General features: G+C 35.2%; 1 protein-coding gene and 1 pseudogene across 1 annotated transcript in view; both read left to right on the top strand.

The window, feature by feature from the left end:
* Positions 1–22,393, top strand: part of ARFGEF1 (ADP ribosylation factor guanine nucleotide exchange factor 1) — a 134,221-nt gene that overhangs the window by 66,580 nt on the left and 45,248 nt on the right. The window contains exons 7-14 of the mRNA XM_036264377.1: positions 2,900–3,010; positions 6,929–7,101; positions 8,062–8,195; positions 12,806–13,040; positions 16,995–17,094; positions 17,204–17,343; positions 17,445–17,553; positions 18,185–18,386. Of these exons, the coding sequence (XP_036120270.1) occupies positions 2,900–3,010; positions 6,929–7,101; positions 8,062–8,195; positions 12,806–13,040; positions 16,995–17,094; positions 17,204–17,343; positions 17,445–17,553; positions 18,185–18,386 (1,204 nt within the window). The remainder of the gene's footprint in view (positions 1–2,899; positions 3,011–6,928; positions 7,102–8,061; positions 8,196–12,805; positions 13,041–16,994; positions 17,095–17,203; positions 17,344–17,444; positions 17,554–18,184; positions 18,387–22,393) is intronic.
* LOC118631920 lies at positions 13,553–13,678 on the top strand (annotated as a pseudogene).

The raw sequence follows: 22,393 nt of genomic DNA, 5'->3' as shown, positions 1-22,393 counted from the left end.
AGACATCTGTTAATGACACTATGCATTTATTAGCATCTCATGAACAGTATAAGTTATAGACTTGTTTTGGAGGTGATATGTCTTACTAAAGAGGGTTATAAATATCTCTTAGCATGTTATATAGGAACTGCAGTTTTCTTATTAAAATTAGTTTTACAGCAAACAAAAGAGACTCGTTTATTTAGTAAGGTTTTCTGGAATGTGACTGAAAATTTTAGGAAATGATTATATTTAGAAAATGTTATGGTCCAAAAAGTAGTGAAATTAAATATTAAAAGAAATTTTTTTAGTAATCTGACATACAAAAATATTTCATTTATTTTTATATTGAGATGTTTTCTGACAGTTTTTCTAAGTAAATTTATAAGGAAAAGGTTACAAGATTACAGAAGTTAAATTATATTCATTTTACAAGTTTGTTTCTCTAAAAATAGTCACATGAAGTCATTTTTCTGTTCAAACATTGTCTTTAGTTCTAACTGTTCTGTAAAACTACCTGGGAGTTTGGTTGTTCCCTTTGTTCCTTCTTAGGTTGGTATCAGAAAATGATGGCAGTTCTCTGTTCCTCTGCAATGTGGTGTATAGAACTAGGTTAGGGCTCAGTCACAGTTTATCTGAGTTCTGTTTTTACTTTACCTTGAGGAAATACTTTTGTGATATATTTTCAGCTTTTAATTTTTTGTTCTTTACCACATGTTTCTCATACCCTAATAGTGGCATGAACATCAGCCCTGGCACGGATAGATGCTTTACTCTTTTTAATAGTACTTAATTATTTATTTTGAAAGGAATAATTTTGATATACCAGTATGCATTCAGTACTCAAGCTAATAGGGAATCTATTCTGCTCATACATGTTACATTTTTCTAGCCAGCCCTTGTCAAAATTTCCTGTACTTTCACTGTGAGCTTATAAAGGGGCTGTTTCAAAAGGCTAATCTCTAATGAAGCTGAGATGTTATTTATTCATTTATTTCTTTATCTATGCATTCAGCATTTATTTAGCATACACTGTCCTAGGCATTGTACTAGGACTTGGGGTTTAAAAAGCTGATGGAGGTATAGCCATTGCTCTTAGGGTGCTCATGGTCTGTCAGGATGGTCTGGCATGTTTAAAAGAGACATAGTGTGATAAATATCTTGAAATTAGCATGCACAATGTAATTCTGTTGAGAGTTAGAACATACCTTTTCAGAGAAAGTGATGATGTTTTAGCTGAACCTTCTTGTATAGGGGTAGGTATTGGCTAACTAGAAAATTTAAGAAATTTTCAGCAGATGAAACAACATGGACTGAGACCTAAAGAATGAAAGCATCTACTGTACTGTGTGTAAGGTACCACTGTGGATACTTTGTAGGATGCCGAATTACAAATAAGACATAATTCCCTGTGGCACAGTCATGATTATTTTGGCTCTAAAAGTGTTTTTCTCTCAACAACTGATAAAAATGAAAATTCTGCCTGAGAGCCATTGGTTAAGAATGCATGCTCTGGAGTTAGATTACCTGCTTTGAATCACTTACTAGCTATGTGACTTTGGACATAATAATTAACTTCTCTCATCATTTTCTATGTGTAATATGTTACTGTTACTCTAATCTACTTTTGTCAGATGATTTATATAAGAATTGACTCTTGATTCACTAGTCATTTTGTGGACATTTTAGTGACTGTATATTCAGTTACATTGAAACTCTAATTTTCAGACTGGCTAATTTTAGCCAACAAGATCACAGAAGTACAAAGCTTAGGAATAGTAGAAAAAATATCTGTCAAGACATTTATGTTTTTAGTCTACAGAAAACTCTAAATGAAATGAGATAACTTACCAAGTTTCCCCTTGTGGCGTTCAATATTTTGTAGAATGCAGCAAACAATAGGCTAGGATCAGTGAACAATAGGGAGGACAGGCTTCTGGAGGCCACAATTATTAAGTAGTGGTTCTTTATAGTGGTGTCAGTGGAGGTGGAGGTGTAGACAGCAGCACTAAGGCTAATGTGCAGTCTGAAGCCATTGGTGTAGGGCAGTGGCTCCCAGACCAGGGTCCTGGTTCTCAAAGCATCCTAAATTACTAAACAAGTCTTTTTTATGTACCTTGAACATTTCAAAAAAGAAAACAAAACAAAAACAGTAGAAATCCTTTTTTACTTATAATAGTCCATACAAGCTAACTGTAATGTCAAGTTTGTTTTAACATTTTCCCTTATGCTGTTCAGAAGTTCTGGTTGGCAGTTCTGTGTTTTTAATTAATGTTAAATTGGAGAGTGAGTTTCTTTTTACTTACTAAATTTAATTTTACATTGAGTATGTAGATTCTGTTGGGGGAACAAATAATAAGGAAGGGCTGGAAATCACTAGTGGAGGACAAGATGGCCCTATCTGCTTCTTCAAGGAGCTCACCATATTGGAGCACAGTGATGAGCTTGTTATTATTGATGAATCTAATTAATCAAAACAAGGTTTAATTATATTTAATGTTATTTGGGATACACAGAAAGTACTTAATAGAATTAAATACTATTATTCTCCATTGTTTTCTCCTCTAATTAGTGGTAAATGGAGCCCGCTAATTTACCTTTTCCTTTGACAAATCCTGCTGAAATTATTAAGTTGCCTTATTTCATTTAAAATACTTTTTAAAGTTTTGGTTCTTAAAGGAATAATCTAGAAAATTCACTTAAGTTATGTAATCATTTAATAGTTTGTCAAATGAATCATTGTTGAAAGTGACTTTAATTTATATTTTAAAATTTGATTTGGTTTGAAGGTTTACCATGTAATGTGCTTTTAGTTTATCTATTTGATTTTTTCTTTTATTAATTTTTAAAAGAAAGCTTTTCATTATAAATGTTTCATAAAAGTTTCTAAAATGTTTTCTTAAATTTTTTATTTTTAAAGCATTATCTAAAAATGATATGTTATATGATGGAGAAAACCATGACTGTGAGGAAAAGGCACAAGACATTGTGCAGAGCATTGTAGAAGAAATGGTGAACATCGTTGTTGGAGGTAGTGTATTCCACTAGAAATTAGTTTATTCTGTCTTATGGTATTTCATCTGACTGTGGAGACTATTTTCATAATGCGTGGATTAAAAAGGGCAAAAATATAAGTTCTTTCTCACACTAGTGAGTGAGTGAGTGTGTGTATAGAAAATGTATTTAAATATTTTTGATTATAGAAGAAGACTCCTTGTTTTCCTCTAGCTGCAGTTACAGTCTTTTATAAAACCCACTATTTCCTTATTCCTTGCCCGATTAAAAAATGTTAATGCCATTTCATTTTTTTATTTTGTATTTGGTGGGAGAGGGGTTGGGGGTATGGTCTCCTTCCTCCTTAATGTGCTAATCTATAAATTAGAAAATGTTCACATTGGTTTTTAGTATTTTATATCTTTGTTGGAAAAATTGTGATTTCTTACACCTTCATTATCATGACCAAATCATAGTTGATATAGGGCCAGTTCCCTGTATTAAAATGTTTTAAAGTTTGTTAGGAATTTCACTCACATTTTCTTTTTTTTTTATCCTCACCCAAGGACATTTTTACATTCATCTTCAGACAGAGCAGGAGGCGGGGGGGTGGGGAGAGAGACACACACACACATCAACTGGTTGCCACCTACACGACCCCAACCATGGTGGGGACAAACTGCAGCCAAGATACATTCCCTTAGCGGGAACCGAACCTGGTACTCTCTGGTCCGCAGGCCAACACTAACCGCTGAGCCAGACCAGCCAGGGCTTCACTCGCATTTTCATAAATACTATTATTATAGGTAGGATTAGATTTGAGACCAGTCTACTGAAGCGTACGTAATTTATGATTTCTTGCATAGGACTAAGCTTAGTACCTTGCAACATATACTTCCTAGATATATGATTAAATGACCTGAACCTATTGTATTCTCTAGGATTTTCTCTAAGATTTTGGTCCATTGAACATGTTCTTTTTAGTTTTCCAGTGCCATTAAAGATTTTGTCTCTTGTTTATATTTTTCTTAGTCATTTCAGTGGGATTTGTCAAAGGAGAAGGTAAAATAGTGAGTTCCATTCACCACCTTGAAAACAAGTTTGCACTTATGTGTAGGGGACAGTTAGGGTGTGTTTGAGGAGAAAACATGGAGAATAATAGTACCTAACTCTATTAAGTACTTTTTGTGTATCCCAAATGATTTTATGTGCTTTATTTGCATTTACTCATTTGGTCCTTCCCAAATGCTAGGATGTTTAGTTACTGTTACTTTTTTCTTTTTTTTTTTTTAATTAAATTTATTGGGGTGACACTATTAACAAGATCATATAGGTACTGTTCCATTTTTTACAAATGAGAAAATTGAGGCACTGAGAAATTAACTTGTAGGAAGTAGTAAAAAGATTTCAACTCAAGAATGTCTAGATTTAAAGCCTGAAAATAAAATCAGAATATGTTTTTAATTCCTTTGAGTAATTTTCTAACAAGAGAAGGAGGAAAGTATTATCAATAAATATTGATTATTCCTTTCAGAAATTTGATAAAAAGTGGGAGAGAAATGGGCAGTAGCTGAGGTGTAGCAAGAGTTGAAGGAAGACTTTCTCTTTTTTTTTTAGCATGAAAAGCTTTGAGTATGTTTGTGGGGAAGAGTATGTTTCATGTGCTTGAAATTGCAAATGTCATATTACAAGAAAATACTTAGGAAAGGAAACTACTGAAGGCAAGAAGAGATGGATTTGAGGGTGAATGAATGGTTCACCTTAGAAATTCAAAGGAATATATTTTTTCGTCTGAAATGAGAAGGAAGAAAAAGATTATAGTTGATGTCAAGGACCTTTATGGTGGGGCAAGGGAGAGTGATCAAAGACTATGCTAAATTACCTAACTCTTAGCTCAGTGGAAGGTGGAAGTCCTTTAGTTAAGGGAAGGTGGAGGAGGGGTGGTGGGAGGAAATGTAATTGGGTGCAGAGAGAAAAAGATTTGGAATAAGTGCTTTGGGGAATGATTATCAATTTCTGATCATCATTATTACATTTTTATGACTTCTCCCAGGGAATTTTTTGCATATACATAAGTATACTTTATATATGTAAGATATATATCTGTATCTATAATCATATTAGCATGTCAGGTATTAGCATATTAAAGCTCCTAAAGGTTCACTGGAGAAGCAGCTGCTTTGTTTGTGTAACACAGAGTTACCAAAATATATTTTATCAATGAATATCTTTTTCATGTATCACTTGTTAATTGAAAAACATACTTTGGAATTATCTATACAGTTTAATCTACCCAGGGTGTTCTAATTTGGAGAGCAGAAATCAGTTTCAGAGTGGGTGACCAAAAACTATTCTTTCATTACTTGAATCAATCAAAAATTGGGTACATGTTATCAGTTATCAACCAGATTAAATAATAGGCATCATTTTGTATTTATTTATTTATTTAATCCTCACCCAAGGATAGTTTCTGTTTATCTTCAGACAGAATAGGAGGAAAGGAGAGAGAAGGAAAGAGATGGGGAGAGAGAGAAACATCGATGTGAGAGGGACATATCAACTGGTTGCCTCCTGCATGACCCCGACCAGGGCCAGGGATGAACTGCAACTGAGGTACATGCCCTTGACTGGAATCGAACTCGCAAGTCATTGGTCCACAGGCCAACGCTCTAACCACTGAGCCAAACCAGCCAAGGCAGTAGGTACCATTTATGGAGAATCAATTGTGTTCTTTATGTATTGTCTCTGTGTGTGTGTGTGTGTGTGTGTGTGTGTGTGTGTTGGTGATTTTTTTTTTTTTAATTGATATTAGAAAGGGGAAGGGAGAGGGAGAGAGAAAAAGAAATATTGATGAGAGAGAACATTGATTGGCTGCCTCCACCATGCCCCCCACTGGGGATCAGGCCTACAATCTAGGCATGTGCCCTGACTGGGAATTGAACCAGTGACCTCTTGGTGCATGGGTCGACACTCAACCTCTGAGCCACACTGGCCAAGCAGATGATTCTTCATAGACATTATTTTTGTTGTTGATGAAGAAACCAAGGCAAAGAAAGATGAAATAACTTACCCAGTTAAATGGTGTAGACATGATTAAAACATAGGTCTTTCATTTTCCAAAATCTGTGCTCCTTATAGTACAGTGTGTTTCCCTCATGCTAGCTTATAGTTTTCTTTTTATTGATAGCATGAAAGGAGCAGTTTCCTGCTAGATAGCTACTGAGTTATGGCCACAGATATGAATGTGTTACTTCTTAAAAGAAATATACATCACACCTTGGAGTAGTTCTGAAACTTGATGTTATTTGCATCATCTATGTTTGTTCTATTATAAGACATTTATTTCTGTTTATATTAATTACAAGTAGGATGATTTAGAGTAAAATACTGAAAAATATTCCAGGGTGTAGGCTATTATTTCCATAGTAATGTTCCAGAGAATATGTTATTAGAGGTATTAACAGGTAGTCTAAAAAAAAGTGGAGGGGAGAGGGCTCATGATAAAATAAATTAGAAAATACTGCATATTTCATATCCCTTTTGGAAAGCTCAATACATATTAGCAAATTAAAGGCTATAATAAATCCACTTCCCAGTATTTCCATCTTGTTTGATAATAGGATATCTTTTTTGAGGAATTTCTATTACCATCTTAAGACATTAGCATTCATTAGAACCCAGTTTAGTAAATGCTGATATAGACCAAAAGTAAACTTCTGTTTTGGCACATCTTAATTAGCCTTTCATCAGCTATATTTTATTGCTAGAGCTTCTTAAGGATCACTTTTGGATGTATGCCAAATGCATATTTACTTGTAAGTATGCTAACCTTTAAATGGTGCCAGTACATGTTACTTCATGTCACTTTTCTGCCACTGTTTAATTTTAAATACTCCATGCTTTTATATCAGTTAAGCCAGACATATTTGCCTGTTTTTTATTCTTACCATTTTAGATATGGGAGAAAGGTCTATAAATGCAAGTGCAGATGGCAACATTGGAACTACAGAAGATGGTAGCGACAGTGAAAATATTCAAGCAAATGGAATTCCAGGAACACCAATTTCTGTTGCATATACACCATCCTTACCTGACGACAGACTGTCTGTCTCTTCCAATGATACTCAGGTATAAATGGGAGTGGGAAATTTCCGTTAGATTAATCTAACACATTTATAGATCACCAACACCTTGTGGTAAATATATCTAGTTGATAATGCTGGCTGATTTCACTTTGGGAAAATAAAAACTTGGGTTTTCTTTCTCATAGATATAAATCAAAGGAATTTATTTCCTTAATAAATTAGTAGCTAAATTTTTAGCTCTACAGTATTTGTCATAGATGTTTACTTCTTCCCTACCCTCTTTCATTTGAAATTACTTTTATAAAGAAAAAATTCTTATCACATATTCATAGGATAATTCTAGTATCATAAGACAGGAAAGAACTTTTAGAAATCTAAGGAACTTCATCTCACCTTTGTTCAGGGCTACAATGAAATTCATACTGTGGTAGTTATGGTTCCTCTGTCTTTTCTATCCTATATTTTGTGTTTTTATCCTTATCTTTTTAGATAAGGGAGTCTTACCTTAAATCATTGCCCCCATCCATAGAGGGAAGCATTCTTGGCCTTGCTGACCTTCATCAATCAGTTAACAACTTTTAAGCTCTGCCTTGACCATCTCCATTGTCTTAATGTATCTGCAAAGAGTAGATAAAAAACAAAATAGGACAAAACATAAAACACCAAGGTAATGGAAAGCATAGTTTAGGCTGTGTATGAAGTATCTTGTCAGAGCATGATGTGCTAGTTTTTGTTAGTAATAGTATGAACTGGGTAAATTTTAAGAGTTTATTTGCTGACTAAGAGAGAATTTTTTTTTAAAGAATGTATTTTTGTAAGGTATTAATTGTTGGGGATAGGGGTGGGATGTCAGAATAAAAAAAAAACAATGTGACAAATTCCTCATCTGGTTTCCCTTCCAGTAGAACCTCATCTACTACTGAATTGAATAAAATGTATAAAAGGCTGAAATGATTTTGCACTGGCAAATATCTTTATTTACATAGTATGTTAACTTGTTTAGGAATCTGGAAATTCTTCAGGACCTTCACCTGGTGCTAAGTTTTCCCACATTTTACAAAAGGATGCCTTTCTAGTATTCAGGTCATTGTGTAAACTGTCAATGAAACCGCTGTCAGACGGACCACCAGATCCAAAGTAAGTCATTAGCTGTTTTGCCTGACAAATACAGTCTTAAAGCTCAGAACATACTCTAAGATAGTCTTTGGGTTTTCTTATGTTCCTCTTGTCCTGTAGGACCCTAAAATATATGTTTTAGCGTTATTTTTTTTATTGTTAATCCTCACCCGAGGTTATTTTTTCCATTGACTTTTTTTTTTTTTTCAGAGAGAGAGGAGGGAGGGAGGGACGGAGGGAGGTGGATATTGAGAGAGAGAAACATCGATGTGAAAGAGAGACACATTGATTGGTTGCTTCCCTCACAGGCCCCGGCCAGGGCCGGGATCGAAAACCTGCAACCCAGATTCATGCCCTTGACCAGGAATTGAATTGTGACCCTTCTGTGCTCCGGCCAGCGCTCTCACCGCTGAGCAAATTGGCCAGGGTGAGGATATATATATATTTTTAATATGTTGAAAAAGTGAGTTCCAAAACTATTAGAATAGATACCTTACACTGTTTCCCAAAACATACCATTAGCATTATAGAATTGTGTCTGATACGTAGTAGGTGCCCAGTAAATATTGAATGATTGAATGAATTCCTATTTCAATTTGTAAGTAACTTTGCAGCTAATGTAGCCCTGTTACATGTATGTAGCCTCATGCTAGGTTCTGAAAGCTACCAGTTGATTCATTAAGATAAATCTTAAAAGTGATAATATATATTCATTAAGGTCTGAAAAATGCCCTGAGATGATACTTTCTCCATGGGGAACAGGAAGTACTTTGCAATAGGAGCCTATTGTCTGATTCTTATGAAACAGTATTTTAAACTTAAACTCAGAAATCATCAAGTATCTTTCATTTCATCTGGTCCAAGTGTAACTAATTTCTGCTTGAGATTGAGTTTGGGAGATATCAGTGAGGCATGCCTTTCTAATGTTACAGCCTGATGTATTATAGCGTGATGAGTTGAGGAGAACTTTCTGGAGAAAGAACCCTTGGAGAAGGCCTGAGTGACATTGAGAAAGGGATATTGAAATGAGGGAAATGTAAGCAATGCTACTTCCTTGAAAAACTAGAGCATTTCAGTTTCTGTGTCCACTAAGAAGAAAGACGAGACAGTTACAACAAAAACTAAAATTTCTATAGTTTTATTTTATTTTGTCACATTGTATGGAATCAGTGGGAAACACCTTTTAGTCCCAGAAGTCTAAAATTCTAAAATCTTTTTAGGTCCATCTCCTGAGAGTCAGAAATATAATTTATTGATTCTTCTATATTTTGAAAATATGAATTCTACAGAGAAAGGATGAAGGTTCTTTAGATTGCAGTATAAATTTGATTTTATATCCTATATATTTTATAAGAATATAAAATTTAAATTTTAAATTTATTTTAAATTTCTTATTCTCACTATGAGGGGAAAAGTAACTTTCTTTTTCAAAAACTGACTATTTATTTATTTATTTATTTTTATTTTTTTATCCTCACCCGAGGATATTTTTCCATTTTTTGTACAGATAGAGTGGGAGGGAGAGAGAGGAACAGAGAGAGGGAGAGAGAAACATCGACGTGAAGGGACACATCGAGTGGCTGCCACCCGCACGACCAACCAGGGCCGGGGACAAACTGCAACCGAAGTACGCGCCCTCAGCGGGAACCGAACCCGGGTCTCTCCGGACCGCAGGCCGACGCTCTAACCTCTGAGCCAAACTGGCCAGGGCAAAAACTGACAATTTTGAGGTCTCATTCTGAATTGATGAAAACCTACCTTAAGGATGATATAACTTAAGAATTTGGTGTTATTGCTAAAGTCCATTTTTACCATGATTTAAAAATATTATTGACTTGAAAAGTCTCAGATGTGTAGTTTTCTCAAATATAAAAAAAAAAGATTTGAAAAAAAACTAGAAACAGAAAAGAGGGAATTGTTTAAAATTCTAATAATGAAAAGAACACAAAAGGAAGTATGTGAGTTTTGAGGAATACTATGTGGGGGGAGGGTGTTCATTTAGCCCTGAAAAAAGAGTAATTTAGTTTTTTGAGAGCTGCTCTTATGAGGAATAATGTAAATTAACTACCCTTTTACTTAATGATCTTAAACTAAATATTAGGAAATATTGTTCATACATTTAAGAAGACTTTTTTGACCATCAGGGTCATTAAACATTGGAATTGAATACTGAGAGAGATCACATTTTTACCCCCTTGAAACTATTCTGTTTTCAGAAGATTTCTAGCTTAAATTATTATTTTGTTTTGCCAATATTAATGAGCTTTTATATTTATATAATTTTGTTTGGTCTTTGCTTCTCTCTCTGCTTTGTGTACTTGCTAAGATGTTGATACAAGAAGTGTTCTTTTAAGTTAAATTATAATTTGAAACTATCCCATGAAAAACCACAGACCTGAAATTTTTAGCCTCTTTTGCCTATCAAAATCATATGCTATTGTATCATAGGACAATCATTTGATCATTGCTTTATTAATTAATGCCTTATACATAGAGATTTAATAAATGTTTAGATGAGTGCATGAATACATTTATTAATTACTTTGAGTACATATTATATACAAGGCATTTTGCTAGATGCTGGGAATACAAAGAGAAAACATCCTTTATTTTTTTAATTTATTGATTGATTTGAGAGAGAAATAATCGATTTGTTGCTTCACCCATCTAAGCATTCATTAGTTGATTCCTGTATGTGCCTTGACCACAGATTGAACCCATAACCTTGGTGTGTCAGGTGGATGCTGTAACCAACTGAGATACCTGGCCAGGTCAAGAGAAAACATTCTTATAACAAAAATCATGTTAGAACTGTAGGTTTTAGTTACTAATGGAATTGAACAAAAAGGGTGATAAATGTGAGCTAGACTAGGAGGAGGAGTGTATGAACCTTGGAAGGCTTCATTATGAATGGGAGACATTTTGGCCCACCCCATATTTTTCTATAGCTATTCTAAATCTTACCTCTAGCTGTTTCTAACTTGATTTATCTGAGCCTTTTGAAGGTGGTGGTGGTAATACTGTATTTGCTGTGTATATTCTTAGAATCAGAGGCATCGCTGTCTTGGAAACATTATGTCATAAAGAGCCATTATATTATTGGTTCCAGTTTTATTTTCAAGATGGTAATATTTTTTATGATTCCCATTTACATGAAATTAAATATTCTTTGTTAGAGTTTCTTAGGTTTTTTAATCACTTGACACTCCTAATCATGAAATTTTTAAGGTAGATCAGGAGCAATTAAGTTGACTACATGGTTTAAATATGACTGAATATAGCATTTGAAATGAAAAAAAGAACCAGCTGCTAGAGCATTTAAGTGTATCCTGCATTTGAAAAGTTGCCTGGTATAGATCTTCCCTGGTTTGTTGGGCTTAAGAGATCTGCTTCAATGGGAGAAAACTTGTATTTGTGAAATCTGATCATTAAAATTCTGGATAGTGATCAGAATTAATTTAAATTTAAGTTGAAATGTGTCTTTTAGTTTTTTACTATAAAATATTTGGAATAAGTTGGTAAGTTATTAAGGGATATAAATGTTCAAGAAGCTTCTTTGTATGTATTTTATTTTGTTATCCTCACTCGAGGACATTTTTGCATTTATCCTCAGAGAGGGAGAGAAAGAGAGAGAGAGAGAGAGAGAGAGAGAGAGAGAGAGAGAGAGAAACATCGATGTGGGAGAGACACATCAACTGGTTGCCACCCACAGCACCCCAACAGGGGCTGGGGACAAACTGCAACTGAGATAGGTGCCCTTTGCAGGAACCAAACCCAGGACTCTGGTCCACCAGCAATGCTCTAACTGCTGAGCCAAAGCGGCCAGGGCTCTTTGTATGTATTTTAAAAAAGAAAAAACTTTGCCCTGGCCAGTTTGGTTCAATGGTTAGAGCGTCGGCCTGCGGTCCAGAGAGACCCGGGTTCTGTTCCTGCTAAGGGCGCGTACCTTAGTTGCAGTTTGTCCCCAGCCCTGGTTGGTCGTGCAGGTGGCAGCCACTTGATGTGTCCCTTTCACATTGATGTTTCTCTCTCTTTTCTTCTCTCTCCTTCCCACTCTATCTAAACAAAAAATGGGAAAAAATGTCCTCAGCTGAGGATAAAAAAAAAAAAAAAAACAACTTAAATGATTCCTGAAAAAGTAATCTTGAAGTTGTGCTATAACTGGTTAATGCAACCGAAACTTATTAGTGTTTAGGATTTTTGAGTAGCTTAACTAGGAACAAAGTACATTGTACCTATCATACACTACGTATAGCACTTAATCTGAGAAGTTTATTGTGATTTCTAAAAAGTGAAGTATGCTTTTGAAAAAAAGGAATATCATAAATTTTGAAATTATTTTTTTGTTCAAAGTAACAGTAGGTTGATGTTAAATATGTGTGAATGATTGTTTTTTCATTTTGGAAGTTTGTGAAATTTTGTAGTATAGGAGAACCTCAGTGGAACTACTCATTATTAGTGTTTAAGCTTATTCATGTACTGTACTTTTTTTTTATATTGTAGAGTTTTCTGTGCCTCTCCATTTAAAAGTTTGTGAAATTATATGGTACCAGGAAATATCTTAGGAACAACCTATTATTACCATAATGCTAAACTTGTCTATATACTGTGCCTTCTTTTTTACATTTTAGGTCTCATGAGTTACGATCCAAGATTCTTTCATTGCAGTTACTTCTATCCATTCTGCAGAATGCAGGACCTGTTTTCAGGACAAATGAGATGTTTATTAATGCTATTAAGCAGTATCTGTGTGTTGCACTCTCAAAAAATGGAGTCTCATCTGTTCCAGAGGTTTTTGAGCTTTCTCTTTCCATATTTCTTACTTTGTTGTCAAACTTCAAGACGCATCTGAAGATGCAAATTGAGGTATGTTTTGCATTTTGGCATTGTTTCATGCTAAGTCAGATTATTAATCCACTGGAAAGTTTTTAAGAATGTGAAATAATATTTGTTATATTATGTATTTTTTTTATTCACTTACTCAACTAACACGTACCTACAAAATACTAAGCTCTAGGTAAGCACTAAGAATGCAAAATCAAATTAAGACACAGCCCCTGCCTTCAGGAATTTATTATACTAGATGTATTAATGGTTCTAGTTCTCTTGAATTAACTTGCTCCTCACAATAACTTTGCCATTGTATTTATAGAATGTAAGTGATTTTGGTTATCTTAAAAGAAAGCTCAAAATATGTACTTTGTATACATGTTTTTAAGCACTTTAAAGAGGTGATTGAGAAGGGTTATATTTTTTGGCTTATATTTTAGTACATTTGAAAATTCTTTGTTTTGTATATTTTTTCTAATGTATATATTATATTCCTAAAGATATTTGGAAATAGAATAACTGTCATGTGGTTCTAAAATATTTCCAGATTTCCCTGCCCTGGATAGAATTGCACCTGGTGGTACTTGTATCAGCCAGGGACAACATAACTCCTTGTTTACCCCATCATGGCTTTCGGTCTGTGTCCATGCCTGTTTCATGCTCTGGACACATGGATTACTGGGGAAAGTAAATAAATAATAAAATATTTCCAGAGACTTAGCAAAACTGAATTAGGGACTCTTCCAACTATGTCTGCATGTCATGCAGGTACAGCAATTCTTGATGTTTTTATTTATTTATTTTTTAAAATTTATTTTTGTTAGAGATGTTTCTCTCCCCCCCCCCCCATTGACACCCTCCTCCCACCCCACCCCGTTAATTAAAAAGTATTTTTTCTTTATTGATTTTAGAGAGGGAGGAAGGGAGAGGGAGAGAGAGAGAAACATCAATGAGAAAGAACATTGATTGACCACTGCCTGCAAGCCCTCACTGGGGATTGGGCCCATAACCTGGGCATGTACCCCGACTGGGAGTTGAACCAGCAACCTCTTGATGCATAGGTCAATGCTCAACCAGTGAGCTACACTGGCTGGGCTCCAATTCTTGATCTTTTGTTTTCACCTTCAAATAGAGTAGTACTTTTTTTTTGCTGATTTAACAGGTACCTTTTTCAGCTTGTCATTTGTTAAAATACTGTTTTGGTTGGGACAGTGTATATTTTACAAATACTCAGTTTATACTGGTTATCTTTCACCTCATACTATGTTTGGTATGATACACAGTTTACATTATAATTTTTATTAATTTTATATTTAATCATAACTCAAGACTGATAATTCATTAGCTCATAGGAAAGGATAAATGATTACTTTCCCAGAATTTTTAGATGGTTAAGATAATCATATCTTTTATTAATTTCCTATAGTATCTATTAAATTCATGTAGAACATTATGGGAATGAGACAGAATAAGACCTTGGTATTTTAAGCGAAAAGTTTTTCAATTTGGACCATATTTTTGGACAGGAAACAATTTCTGGTCCATAAATGGTGTCATATTTTAATATGTCTATGAAAATAACACAGGACACTTAACCAACTACAGTTTTTTTCAGTTTTTACAGTTTTTTTCTCATTATCTTCAAGAACTAAAAATAAAAGAGACTTTAAAAAAAACTTTTGCTAACTAGTTAGAAGTACTTTTATGTAACCAGCTAAAAGTCTGTCATTTGATGATGAGGTTTTTAAATTGCCATTAGAAAATTTTGGAAAATTGTGCATCCTGTTACAGATTTTTGGATACTGAGACTCTATTTTGTTCAGTATTTAGTAGACTGTGTGAAATATAAATTCTTGTGGAATCAATATTTTAAAAATAAGTTAGGATTACTATTTTTTTTTCTTTATCCTCACCCGAGGACATTTTTTCATTTTTTGTTCAGATAGAGTGGGAGGGAGAGAGAGGAAGAGAGAGAGAGAAACATCGACGTGAAAGGGACACATCGAGTGGCTGCCACCCGCACGACCCAACCAGGGCCGGGGACAAACTGCAACAAGGTACATGCCCCTAGTGGGAACGGAACCCAGGTCTCTGGACTGCAGCCGACACTGCAACTGCCGAGCCAAACCTGCCAGGGAAGGATTACTATTTTTGTAGAGTAAATTTGTTACACAAAATTTTTGTTAAGCACAAATTTAAAAAGAAATGCTTCCAAGAAATTGTCTGTTCATAGATGGTAGACTCTTATTAAAAAATTGTTCTAATAATTTTGTACAAAGATATGAAGTTTATTTCTCTCTGCATTGTCTCTTATAGGGAAATTGTGAGGGTAGTACAAGATGAATATTAATATGCTTTTGAAAATATGAAATATTTAAATGCAAGATGAGCTATGTTGCAGTTGGAGAAAACCTAGCATTTGAAAACATAAATTGCAAAACAAAATTAAGATTGTTGTCAAATGAAGATTTGTTTTATGAGAACATTCACTTCAGAATTTCTAAATTGTGGATTTTCCATGGGCATTAACTTATATGTCTGTTTCTGAAAGTACAGTTTTAAATAATCAGTTACTGACCACTGGAATGTATGTGGCTATTGGGTACCGTACAACTGCTCTTACCTTAGAATCAAGTTGAATGCTGCCACCCTCATCTCCTATTCTTTATTAATTTTCATTTAGTACCTGCTTTTTTATCATAGCAACCACTAGAACCCAGGTTTGTAAAATGAATGCTGCCATTGAAAGGAATCTAGTGTGACCTAACTGAACAGTCTTGCGAGGTATCTAACAGATGTATTTCCCTCTGAATTTTTACCTTAAAAATTCTCATGATATCCCTCTGAGTTTGCTCTAGCATTCTGGGGCACCCTGGTGCAGAGTTTGGGAACTGTGGCCATGAATATTTATTGAATGCCTACTACATGCCATGAAGTGCGGACACGATGCTTAGCAAGATAGACCTGGCTCCTACCCTCTTAGAGTTTACAGTCTTAACAGGAAATACTGACATGAAGCAAGTGCTAGCAATTTTGTTGATTTTTGTGAAAGGAAAGCACATTACAAGGGTACCTCATCCAATTTGGGGAGACAAGTTGTTAATCATCATACATTATATGTATGAATTTCTAGGTTCATAATACATATGTTCTACAAGGGTTAATACACTATGTTGTTTCTGGTTTTCTTTTTCAGTCATCCCCTCTTAAGTTACCGTCACTTTTCCAAAATAAACTTGAATCTGAAAATTTTTAGCTCTTAAAGTAAATTTATTTAATTAAGTTAACTCCTTTGTGCTTGACATTATTTGGTATAAAAGAATAATAAGAAATAGTTTGTAGTTTTCAGATAATAGAGATTTTCACTTGTGTGAGTAATGATAAAAATATTCCATGAGAATTAGATAGTTAGATCCTTTTTATTGTGTGGATTACAACATTAGTTACTTTTAAATCTAGAAATAATTAGGCTTGCCCAGTACTACAGTGTCTGAAAAATATAGGGTGGGGCAAAAGTAGGCTTACAGTTGTTCGTATGGAAAATAATACAATACTTAATAAATAGTAATACAAGAATAAACTGTGTTTCACATACAGCTGTAAACCTGCTTTTGCCCACCTTGTATGACAGATGAACAGAATATTGTTTATGCTCTCTGGAATGTTAAAAGTGAATTACAATTTATGTTAGTTTTGTATATATGTTCAATAAATTATTCAGAGGAATTCCAAATCTTTGTAGATTTCTTTTGTTGTGGCTGTGTGATAGCAAACCAATTACTGTGAAGTGCAGTGCTCCTACTGCAAGGGCTACTTTCAGTCACTCATCAAGTTATTTCAGTTCTGATGTTTCAGAGATGGACTCAAAAGGATTGAACTCCAGAGGAACCTGGATCCTAATCTCTGCTCTGCAGCTTTGGATATTTAAAAAGTGATCACATTTATGAATTATAAACAATATTTTAAGCAGACGTTTTCCCCTAATCACAGGTGTTCTTTAAAGAAATTTTTCTATACATTTTGGAAACTTCTACCAGCTCGTTTGACCACAAATGGATGGTTATTCAGACATTGACAAGGATTTGTGCAGGTATATGAAATTGTCCATATTATCTCTTTCTTATAATGAGATATTTAAAAGGTTAAATATATTCATATACTGGGTACCCTTTGTAAATTAATATATTGTATTGTTACAGATGCTCAGAGTGTAGTGGATATTTATGTAAACTATGACTGTGACTTAAATGCAGCAAATATATTTGAAAGACTAGTAAATGATCTATCAAAAATAGCTCAAGGACGAGGCAGTCAAGAACTTGGTATGAGTAATGTTCAGGTAAGAACTTTAAAAACATTTTCAAATTTAAACTTTGCTAAGGAAGTGCTATGTGTTTTGCTTAAAACATCTTGTTTTTATTATTCTGAATTATTTTGTAGGAATTGAGCCTGAGGAAAAAAGGTTTAGAATGCTTAGTGTCGATTTTGAAATGCATGGTTGAATGGAGTAAGGATCAGTATGTGAATCCCAACTCTCAGACAACTCTTGGTAAGGTGACATTTTGAGTATAATTCTTCATCATTTTTAGTAAATGATACTTTGGAGGATAGTTGCAGATGCCATTAAGCCAGTTTCATGATGTCTGTATTCATTTAACTGATAAAGAAGCATTGTCTGTAAGTTAAATAATGAGCTTTAAAATGATGAATTTCTCAACTTAGTTATCCAAACTGTTTTCTTTCTAAACCTTCCTAGAAGTATTTTGAATATTATATAAAAGTGAAGCATATTTATACAATTTTGTTAAAGTATAGCTATAGAAGAAATAATGTAAAAACAGTATGTTATGAAAAGATGGAATTATTAATGCATGTTTGACATTTATCCTTACTCAGAAAAATCTCATAACTTCAGGGCTATCAAGTGTTATGTTAGTCAAGTCAAAAACTGGTGGTCATGAGCTGAGGGCAGAAACCCAGTGGATACTCAGCGCTGTGCCTGCAAAAGGAATTCCTTTTAACAGTGTAAACTGTACATGTATTAATGGCACCTAATATTTTATTTGTATTAAACATATCTAAGCAACAGTGAAATATCTTGCTGAATTTGAAGTTTTTTTTATCTTTACAATTTTTTTCTTTGATAAAATAATTTACTGTATCAGTTTTTCTACTTACAGGTCAGGAAAAGCCCTCAGAACAAGAAACAAGTGATATCAAACACCCTGAGACAATAAACAGATATGGAAGTTTAAATTCCCTGGAGTCAACATCATCATCAGGAATAGGCAGTTACAGTACACAGATGTCTGGCACTGATAATCCAGAACAATTTGAAGTCCTAAAGCAACAAAAAGAAATAATAGAACAAGGGATAGATTTGTGAGTGTCTGATTTTAAAGAGAAATATTCTTGGATATCCCTCTGCTCGTACTGTGCCACCATTGCCCTGGGTTTCTCTACATCTTTGGGTTATTTTTATTTCCTTCTTATCACTACTTCTAATGAGTAAAGCAGGGCAAAATTCTCCTGACTCCTACTGGCTCCTTAATCAGTTCCTACTTTTCATTGCAGCTTCACTTTCGTGTTTATTAATTCAGTTATAAAGGTCTCCATTATACTCCCTAAGCAGGTGACAACTAAAAAAACTTTTAAGTGTGAAACTTCGAATAACTAGTGTTGCTCCTTTATAGGTTTTATCTTGCTCTGGCCGGTTTGACTCAGCAGTTAGAGCGTCGGCCTGTGGTCCAGAGAGACCCGGGTTCAGTTCCCGCAAAGGGCACATACCTCATTTGCAGTTTGTCCCCGGCCCCTGTTGGGGTCGTGTGGGTGGCAGCCAGTCAGTGTCTCTCTATCTCTCATCAATGTTTCTCTCTCTCTCTTCCTTCCTCTCTCCCTCCTGCTCTATCTGAAGATAAAATGCAAAAATGTCCTTGGGTGAGGATAAAAAAAAATTGTAAAACCTCACAAAATTGCTCAAGAAATTGCCATTAGTAATTTATTCTAATTTTTCAGTCATAATTTACAAAGTGTTATGTGTTCCAGACATTATGCAAGGTCCTGGAATGAATGATGAATGAAACATCCCTTACCAGGGGCTCAAGGTCTAGTCGTGTACGCAGATACTCATACAGAAGTTCCGCTGGTCTCTCAGCAAACACATATTCGGTAGTTGGGACTGTGTGCCAAGAACCATGGAGACACTGGATTTTGTATTCAAGATTACAGTCTAAATCCGAGCAAAACATTTTTAAAATGGTGCTCTGTAAAGTCCATAATAGCGTGTTGTACCAAGTACTGCCAAGGTATAACTCTCATAAAGTACTTAGGGGTGAGAGAGAGAGTCATCACAGGGCTTCAAAGTGGAGGTCCGCCTAGCCTCCAGTCTTCCTTTCAGCCACTTAGCTTGCCTTCTGCTTCAGACTTCCATGAGAATGCTTGTGTGTAACTGTGCTCAGTACACTCTTTCACAGCTGTTTCTTCCATGACGCCACTCTGTCCTGTCCCTTCTTCCAATTTGGTCATGCTATCTCAGTCTCGGTATGGATTTATCTCCTGCACACCTCTTAGCATTTCCAGGGTTCTGTCTCTCAGCCCTTTGCTTACTTTGTAACTTCTTTCAGGAGTGGGAACCTTCTTTCTGCTAAGGACCTTTTGGATATTTATAACATCGTTTGAGGGCCATGCAAAATTATCAACTTAAAAAATTATCCACTAGCCTGGCCGGTGTGGCTCAGTGGTTGAGCATCGACCCATGCACCAAGAGGTTGCCGGTTCGATTCCTGATCAGGGCACATGCCCAGGTTGTGGGCCAGATCCCCAGTAGGGGGCATGCAGGAGGCGGTCAGTCAATGTTCGCTTTCATCGATGTTTCTATCTCTCCCTCTCCCTTCCTCTCTAAAGTCAATAAAGAAGAAAAAATTACCTTGTTATATTTTGTCAGGCTAATTTGGTGAGGCGTGTGATATTATTTGGTATTGATTTTGAGGGCTTTATATGGCCCAAGGGCCAGACATTCCCCTTCCCTGAGTTCTTTTTTCATGGCTTCAGCTACTATCTATTTACATACATCTCACTACTCCCAAGTGCTAACATGAATACCTCCACTGAAGTCCAGATTATATCTGTAATTGCTTGTTGGACATCTCTACTGGATAGTGCATAGCTTCTTACACTTCAGCAGGTCCATAACCAAATTTAATCAGTCTCCATTTGCTCCATAATCAACTCCCCAATACTCCTACCCAAAACACAAACAGAAAACCCACATTTTCTGTATTTCTTATTGAGCCTAGTAACCCTAGCATGTTACTAAACTTATAAACTAGAATCCTGGGAGTTACCATAGATTTCCCCCTTGGATCTGTCACTAAATCCTGGTGATTCTTCCTAAATATCTCTGCAATTTATTCTCTTCTCTTTATCTCCTACAGTTATTCTCTTAAGTCAGACCATCATCATTTCTTGCCTTGGCTAGTATAATCTAATTGGTTTACCTTTATTTATTCTCTAGTCTTTTCTCACATTTACTTAATTCATTTGAATGAAAGTCTTACTTCTGTTTCTCCCTTCTCTTGCTCTTAGAGAATAAGGCCACAACTTGGATCTGCCAAACTCTAAGCTTCATTACCTGCTATTTATTTATCTCACCTCATTGCTCCACCTGTGCAGAGCTATTTATTAGAATATGCTCTTTTATGCTTTCATGTAGTGATAGGACATTTTTCACTCTGGGATTTTTTTCTTACTGTTTATAAAAGATGTAATTAATCTTAAAAGCTCAGTTCCACAATAACCTTTCCCTGGAAGTAAATCATGACTATCTCTAAATTAGTCAATTCCTCTTCTGCGCTCTCTTCTTGCCTTATTTGTTGCATTTTTACTATTGTAATTTTTAAAAATCACATTTCTTACTTTAGAATGAGAGCTTCTAGAGAGCAGAGATTGTTTATCTCAGTGAAAAATGTTTGATTTTAATTTATGTATATAGTGATGGTTGAATTAGGAATCATTAGGAGGGTAGAACAGGGAAGAACATTTCAGACAGAATGACATGCTGCAGCATAGAGAAAAGGGAGACCATTTGAGGACTACTATTAAGCATGGCAGGGCAGGTGGGGCGGGTAGTAGCAAGAGGTGAGATGAAAGCATTGAGTTGGGTCCAGATTACAGAGGCCTTATTCTCCGTGTGAAGGAGTTTTGTCTCATACCTCTTGGCATTGGCATATCATTGAAGGACTTTACACACAGGAGCAGCAGCAGCAGATTTCTGTTTTGGAAAGATGACTTTCCAGCAGGATGGACTAGAATGTGAACAAAACAAGAGAGGGAGAGACCATTTAAGAATACTTACAATACCCAGGTGACAGGTGATGAAGTACCAAAGTAATTATTGATACAATAAAAGTAGAAAGTAAATGATTTTGAAAGGAAGAGGTGAGTTTAAGTTGGATCTTCAAGCATGAAGGAGAGTTCCCCAGTGAGTGACCGGTGAAGCGTATAGAGGAAATGGGCTGCAAATGCCTGGTATTGAGGGAATTGAGACAGGGTGTGCTGGAGCAGATGAGAGAGGGGAGGAGAAATGAACTGGAGTTCATTGAGAAAGGGTTTATGTGGCAGTCTAATAATGAGTTTGGACTTTATTTTGAAAACATTGAGTATCTAGAGGTTTTTGTTTTTTTAATCCTCACCTGAGGATATTTTTCTATTTATCTTCAGATAGAATGAGAGGGAAGAAGGGGGGAGGGAGGGAGGGAGAGAGAAAGAGAAATACATTAATATGAGAGAGACACATCGACTAGCTGCCTCTCATAGGACCCTGACCAAGGCCCGGGGACGAACCGCAACCGAGGTACATGCCCTTGACCAGAATGGAACCCACAACTCTTTGGTCCAGGGACCAACTCTCTACCACTGAGCCAAACCAGCCAGGGCTAGAGGTTTTTTTAACAAAGGAAATAATGCTTTCCGATTATAACTAAAATAGTCACCGGAATTCAAGTTCTGTACTTTCAAATCAGGAAACTTAAAATTAATAGGTGTATGTAAAATGAGCCAAAATTACTAGCGCATTGGAGAGAGAGAGAGAGAGAGAGAGAGAGAGAGAGAGAGAGAGAGTTAGTTAAATGTATGCGATAAAGTATTCGTGTCCTTACTCAAAGTTTGTTTACTACATGACATTTTCTCACATAGTCTGAAATGATCCGTATCAATGGCGAAGAAGCCCTTCCATTTGAAACTCTTTTCTAAAAAGAAAACTTTACATAGAATATTTTATACATTTATGCATTGATTATATTAAATAATTTTCTATTTTCTAAGTGCTATTAGAATGTTAATTTACTAATGTTAATTTGTATTCAGGGAATACAAATGGTTTTCTATTTCTA

The sequence above is a fragment of the Molossus molossus genome, unplaced genomic scaffold (assembly GCF_014108415.1).
Source record: "Molossus molossus isolate mMolMol1 unplaced genomic scaffold, mMolMol1.p scaffold_m16_p_16, whole genome shotgun sequence".
Lineage (NCBI taxonomy): Eukaryota > Metazoa > Chordata > Mammalia > Chiroptera > Molossidae > Molossus > Molossus molossus.
The sequence above is the reverse complement of the archived record's forward strand: the minus strand, read 5'-3'. Positions and strand labels throughout refer to the sequence as shown.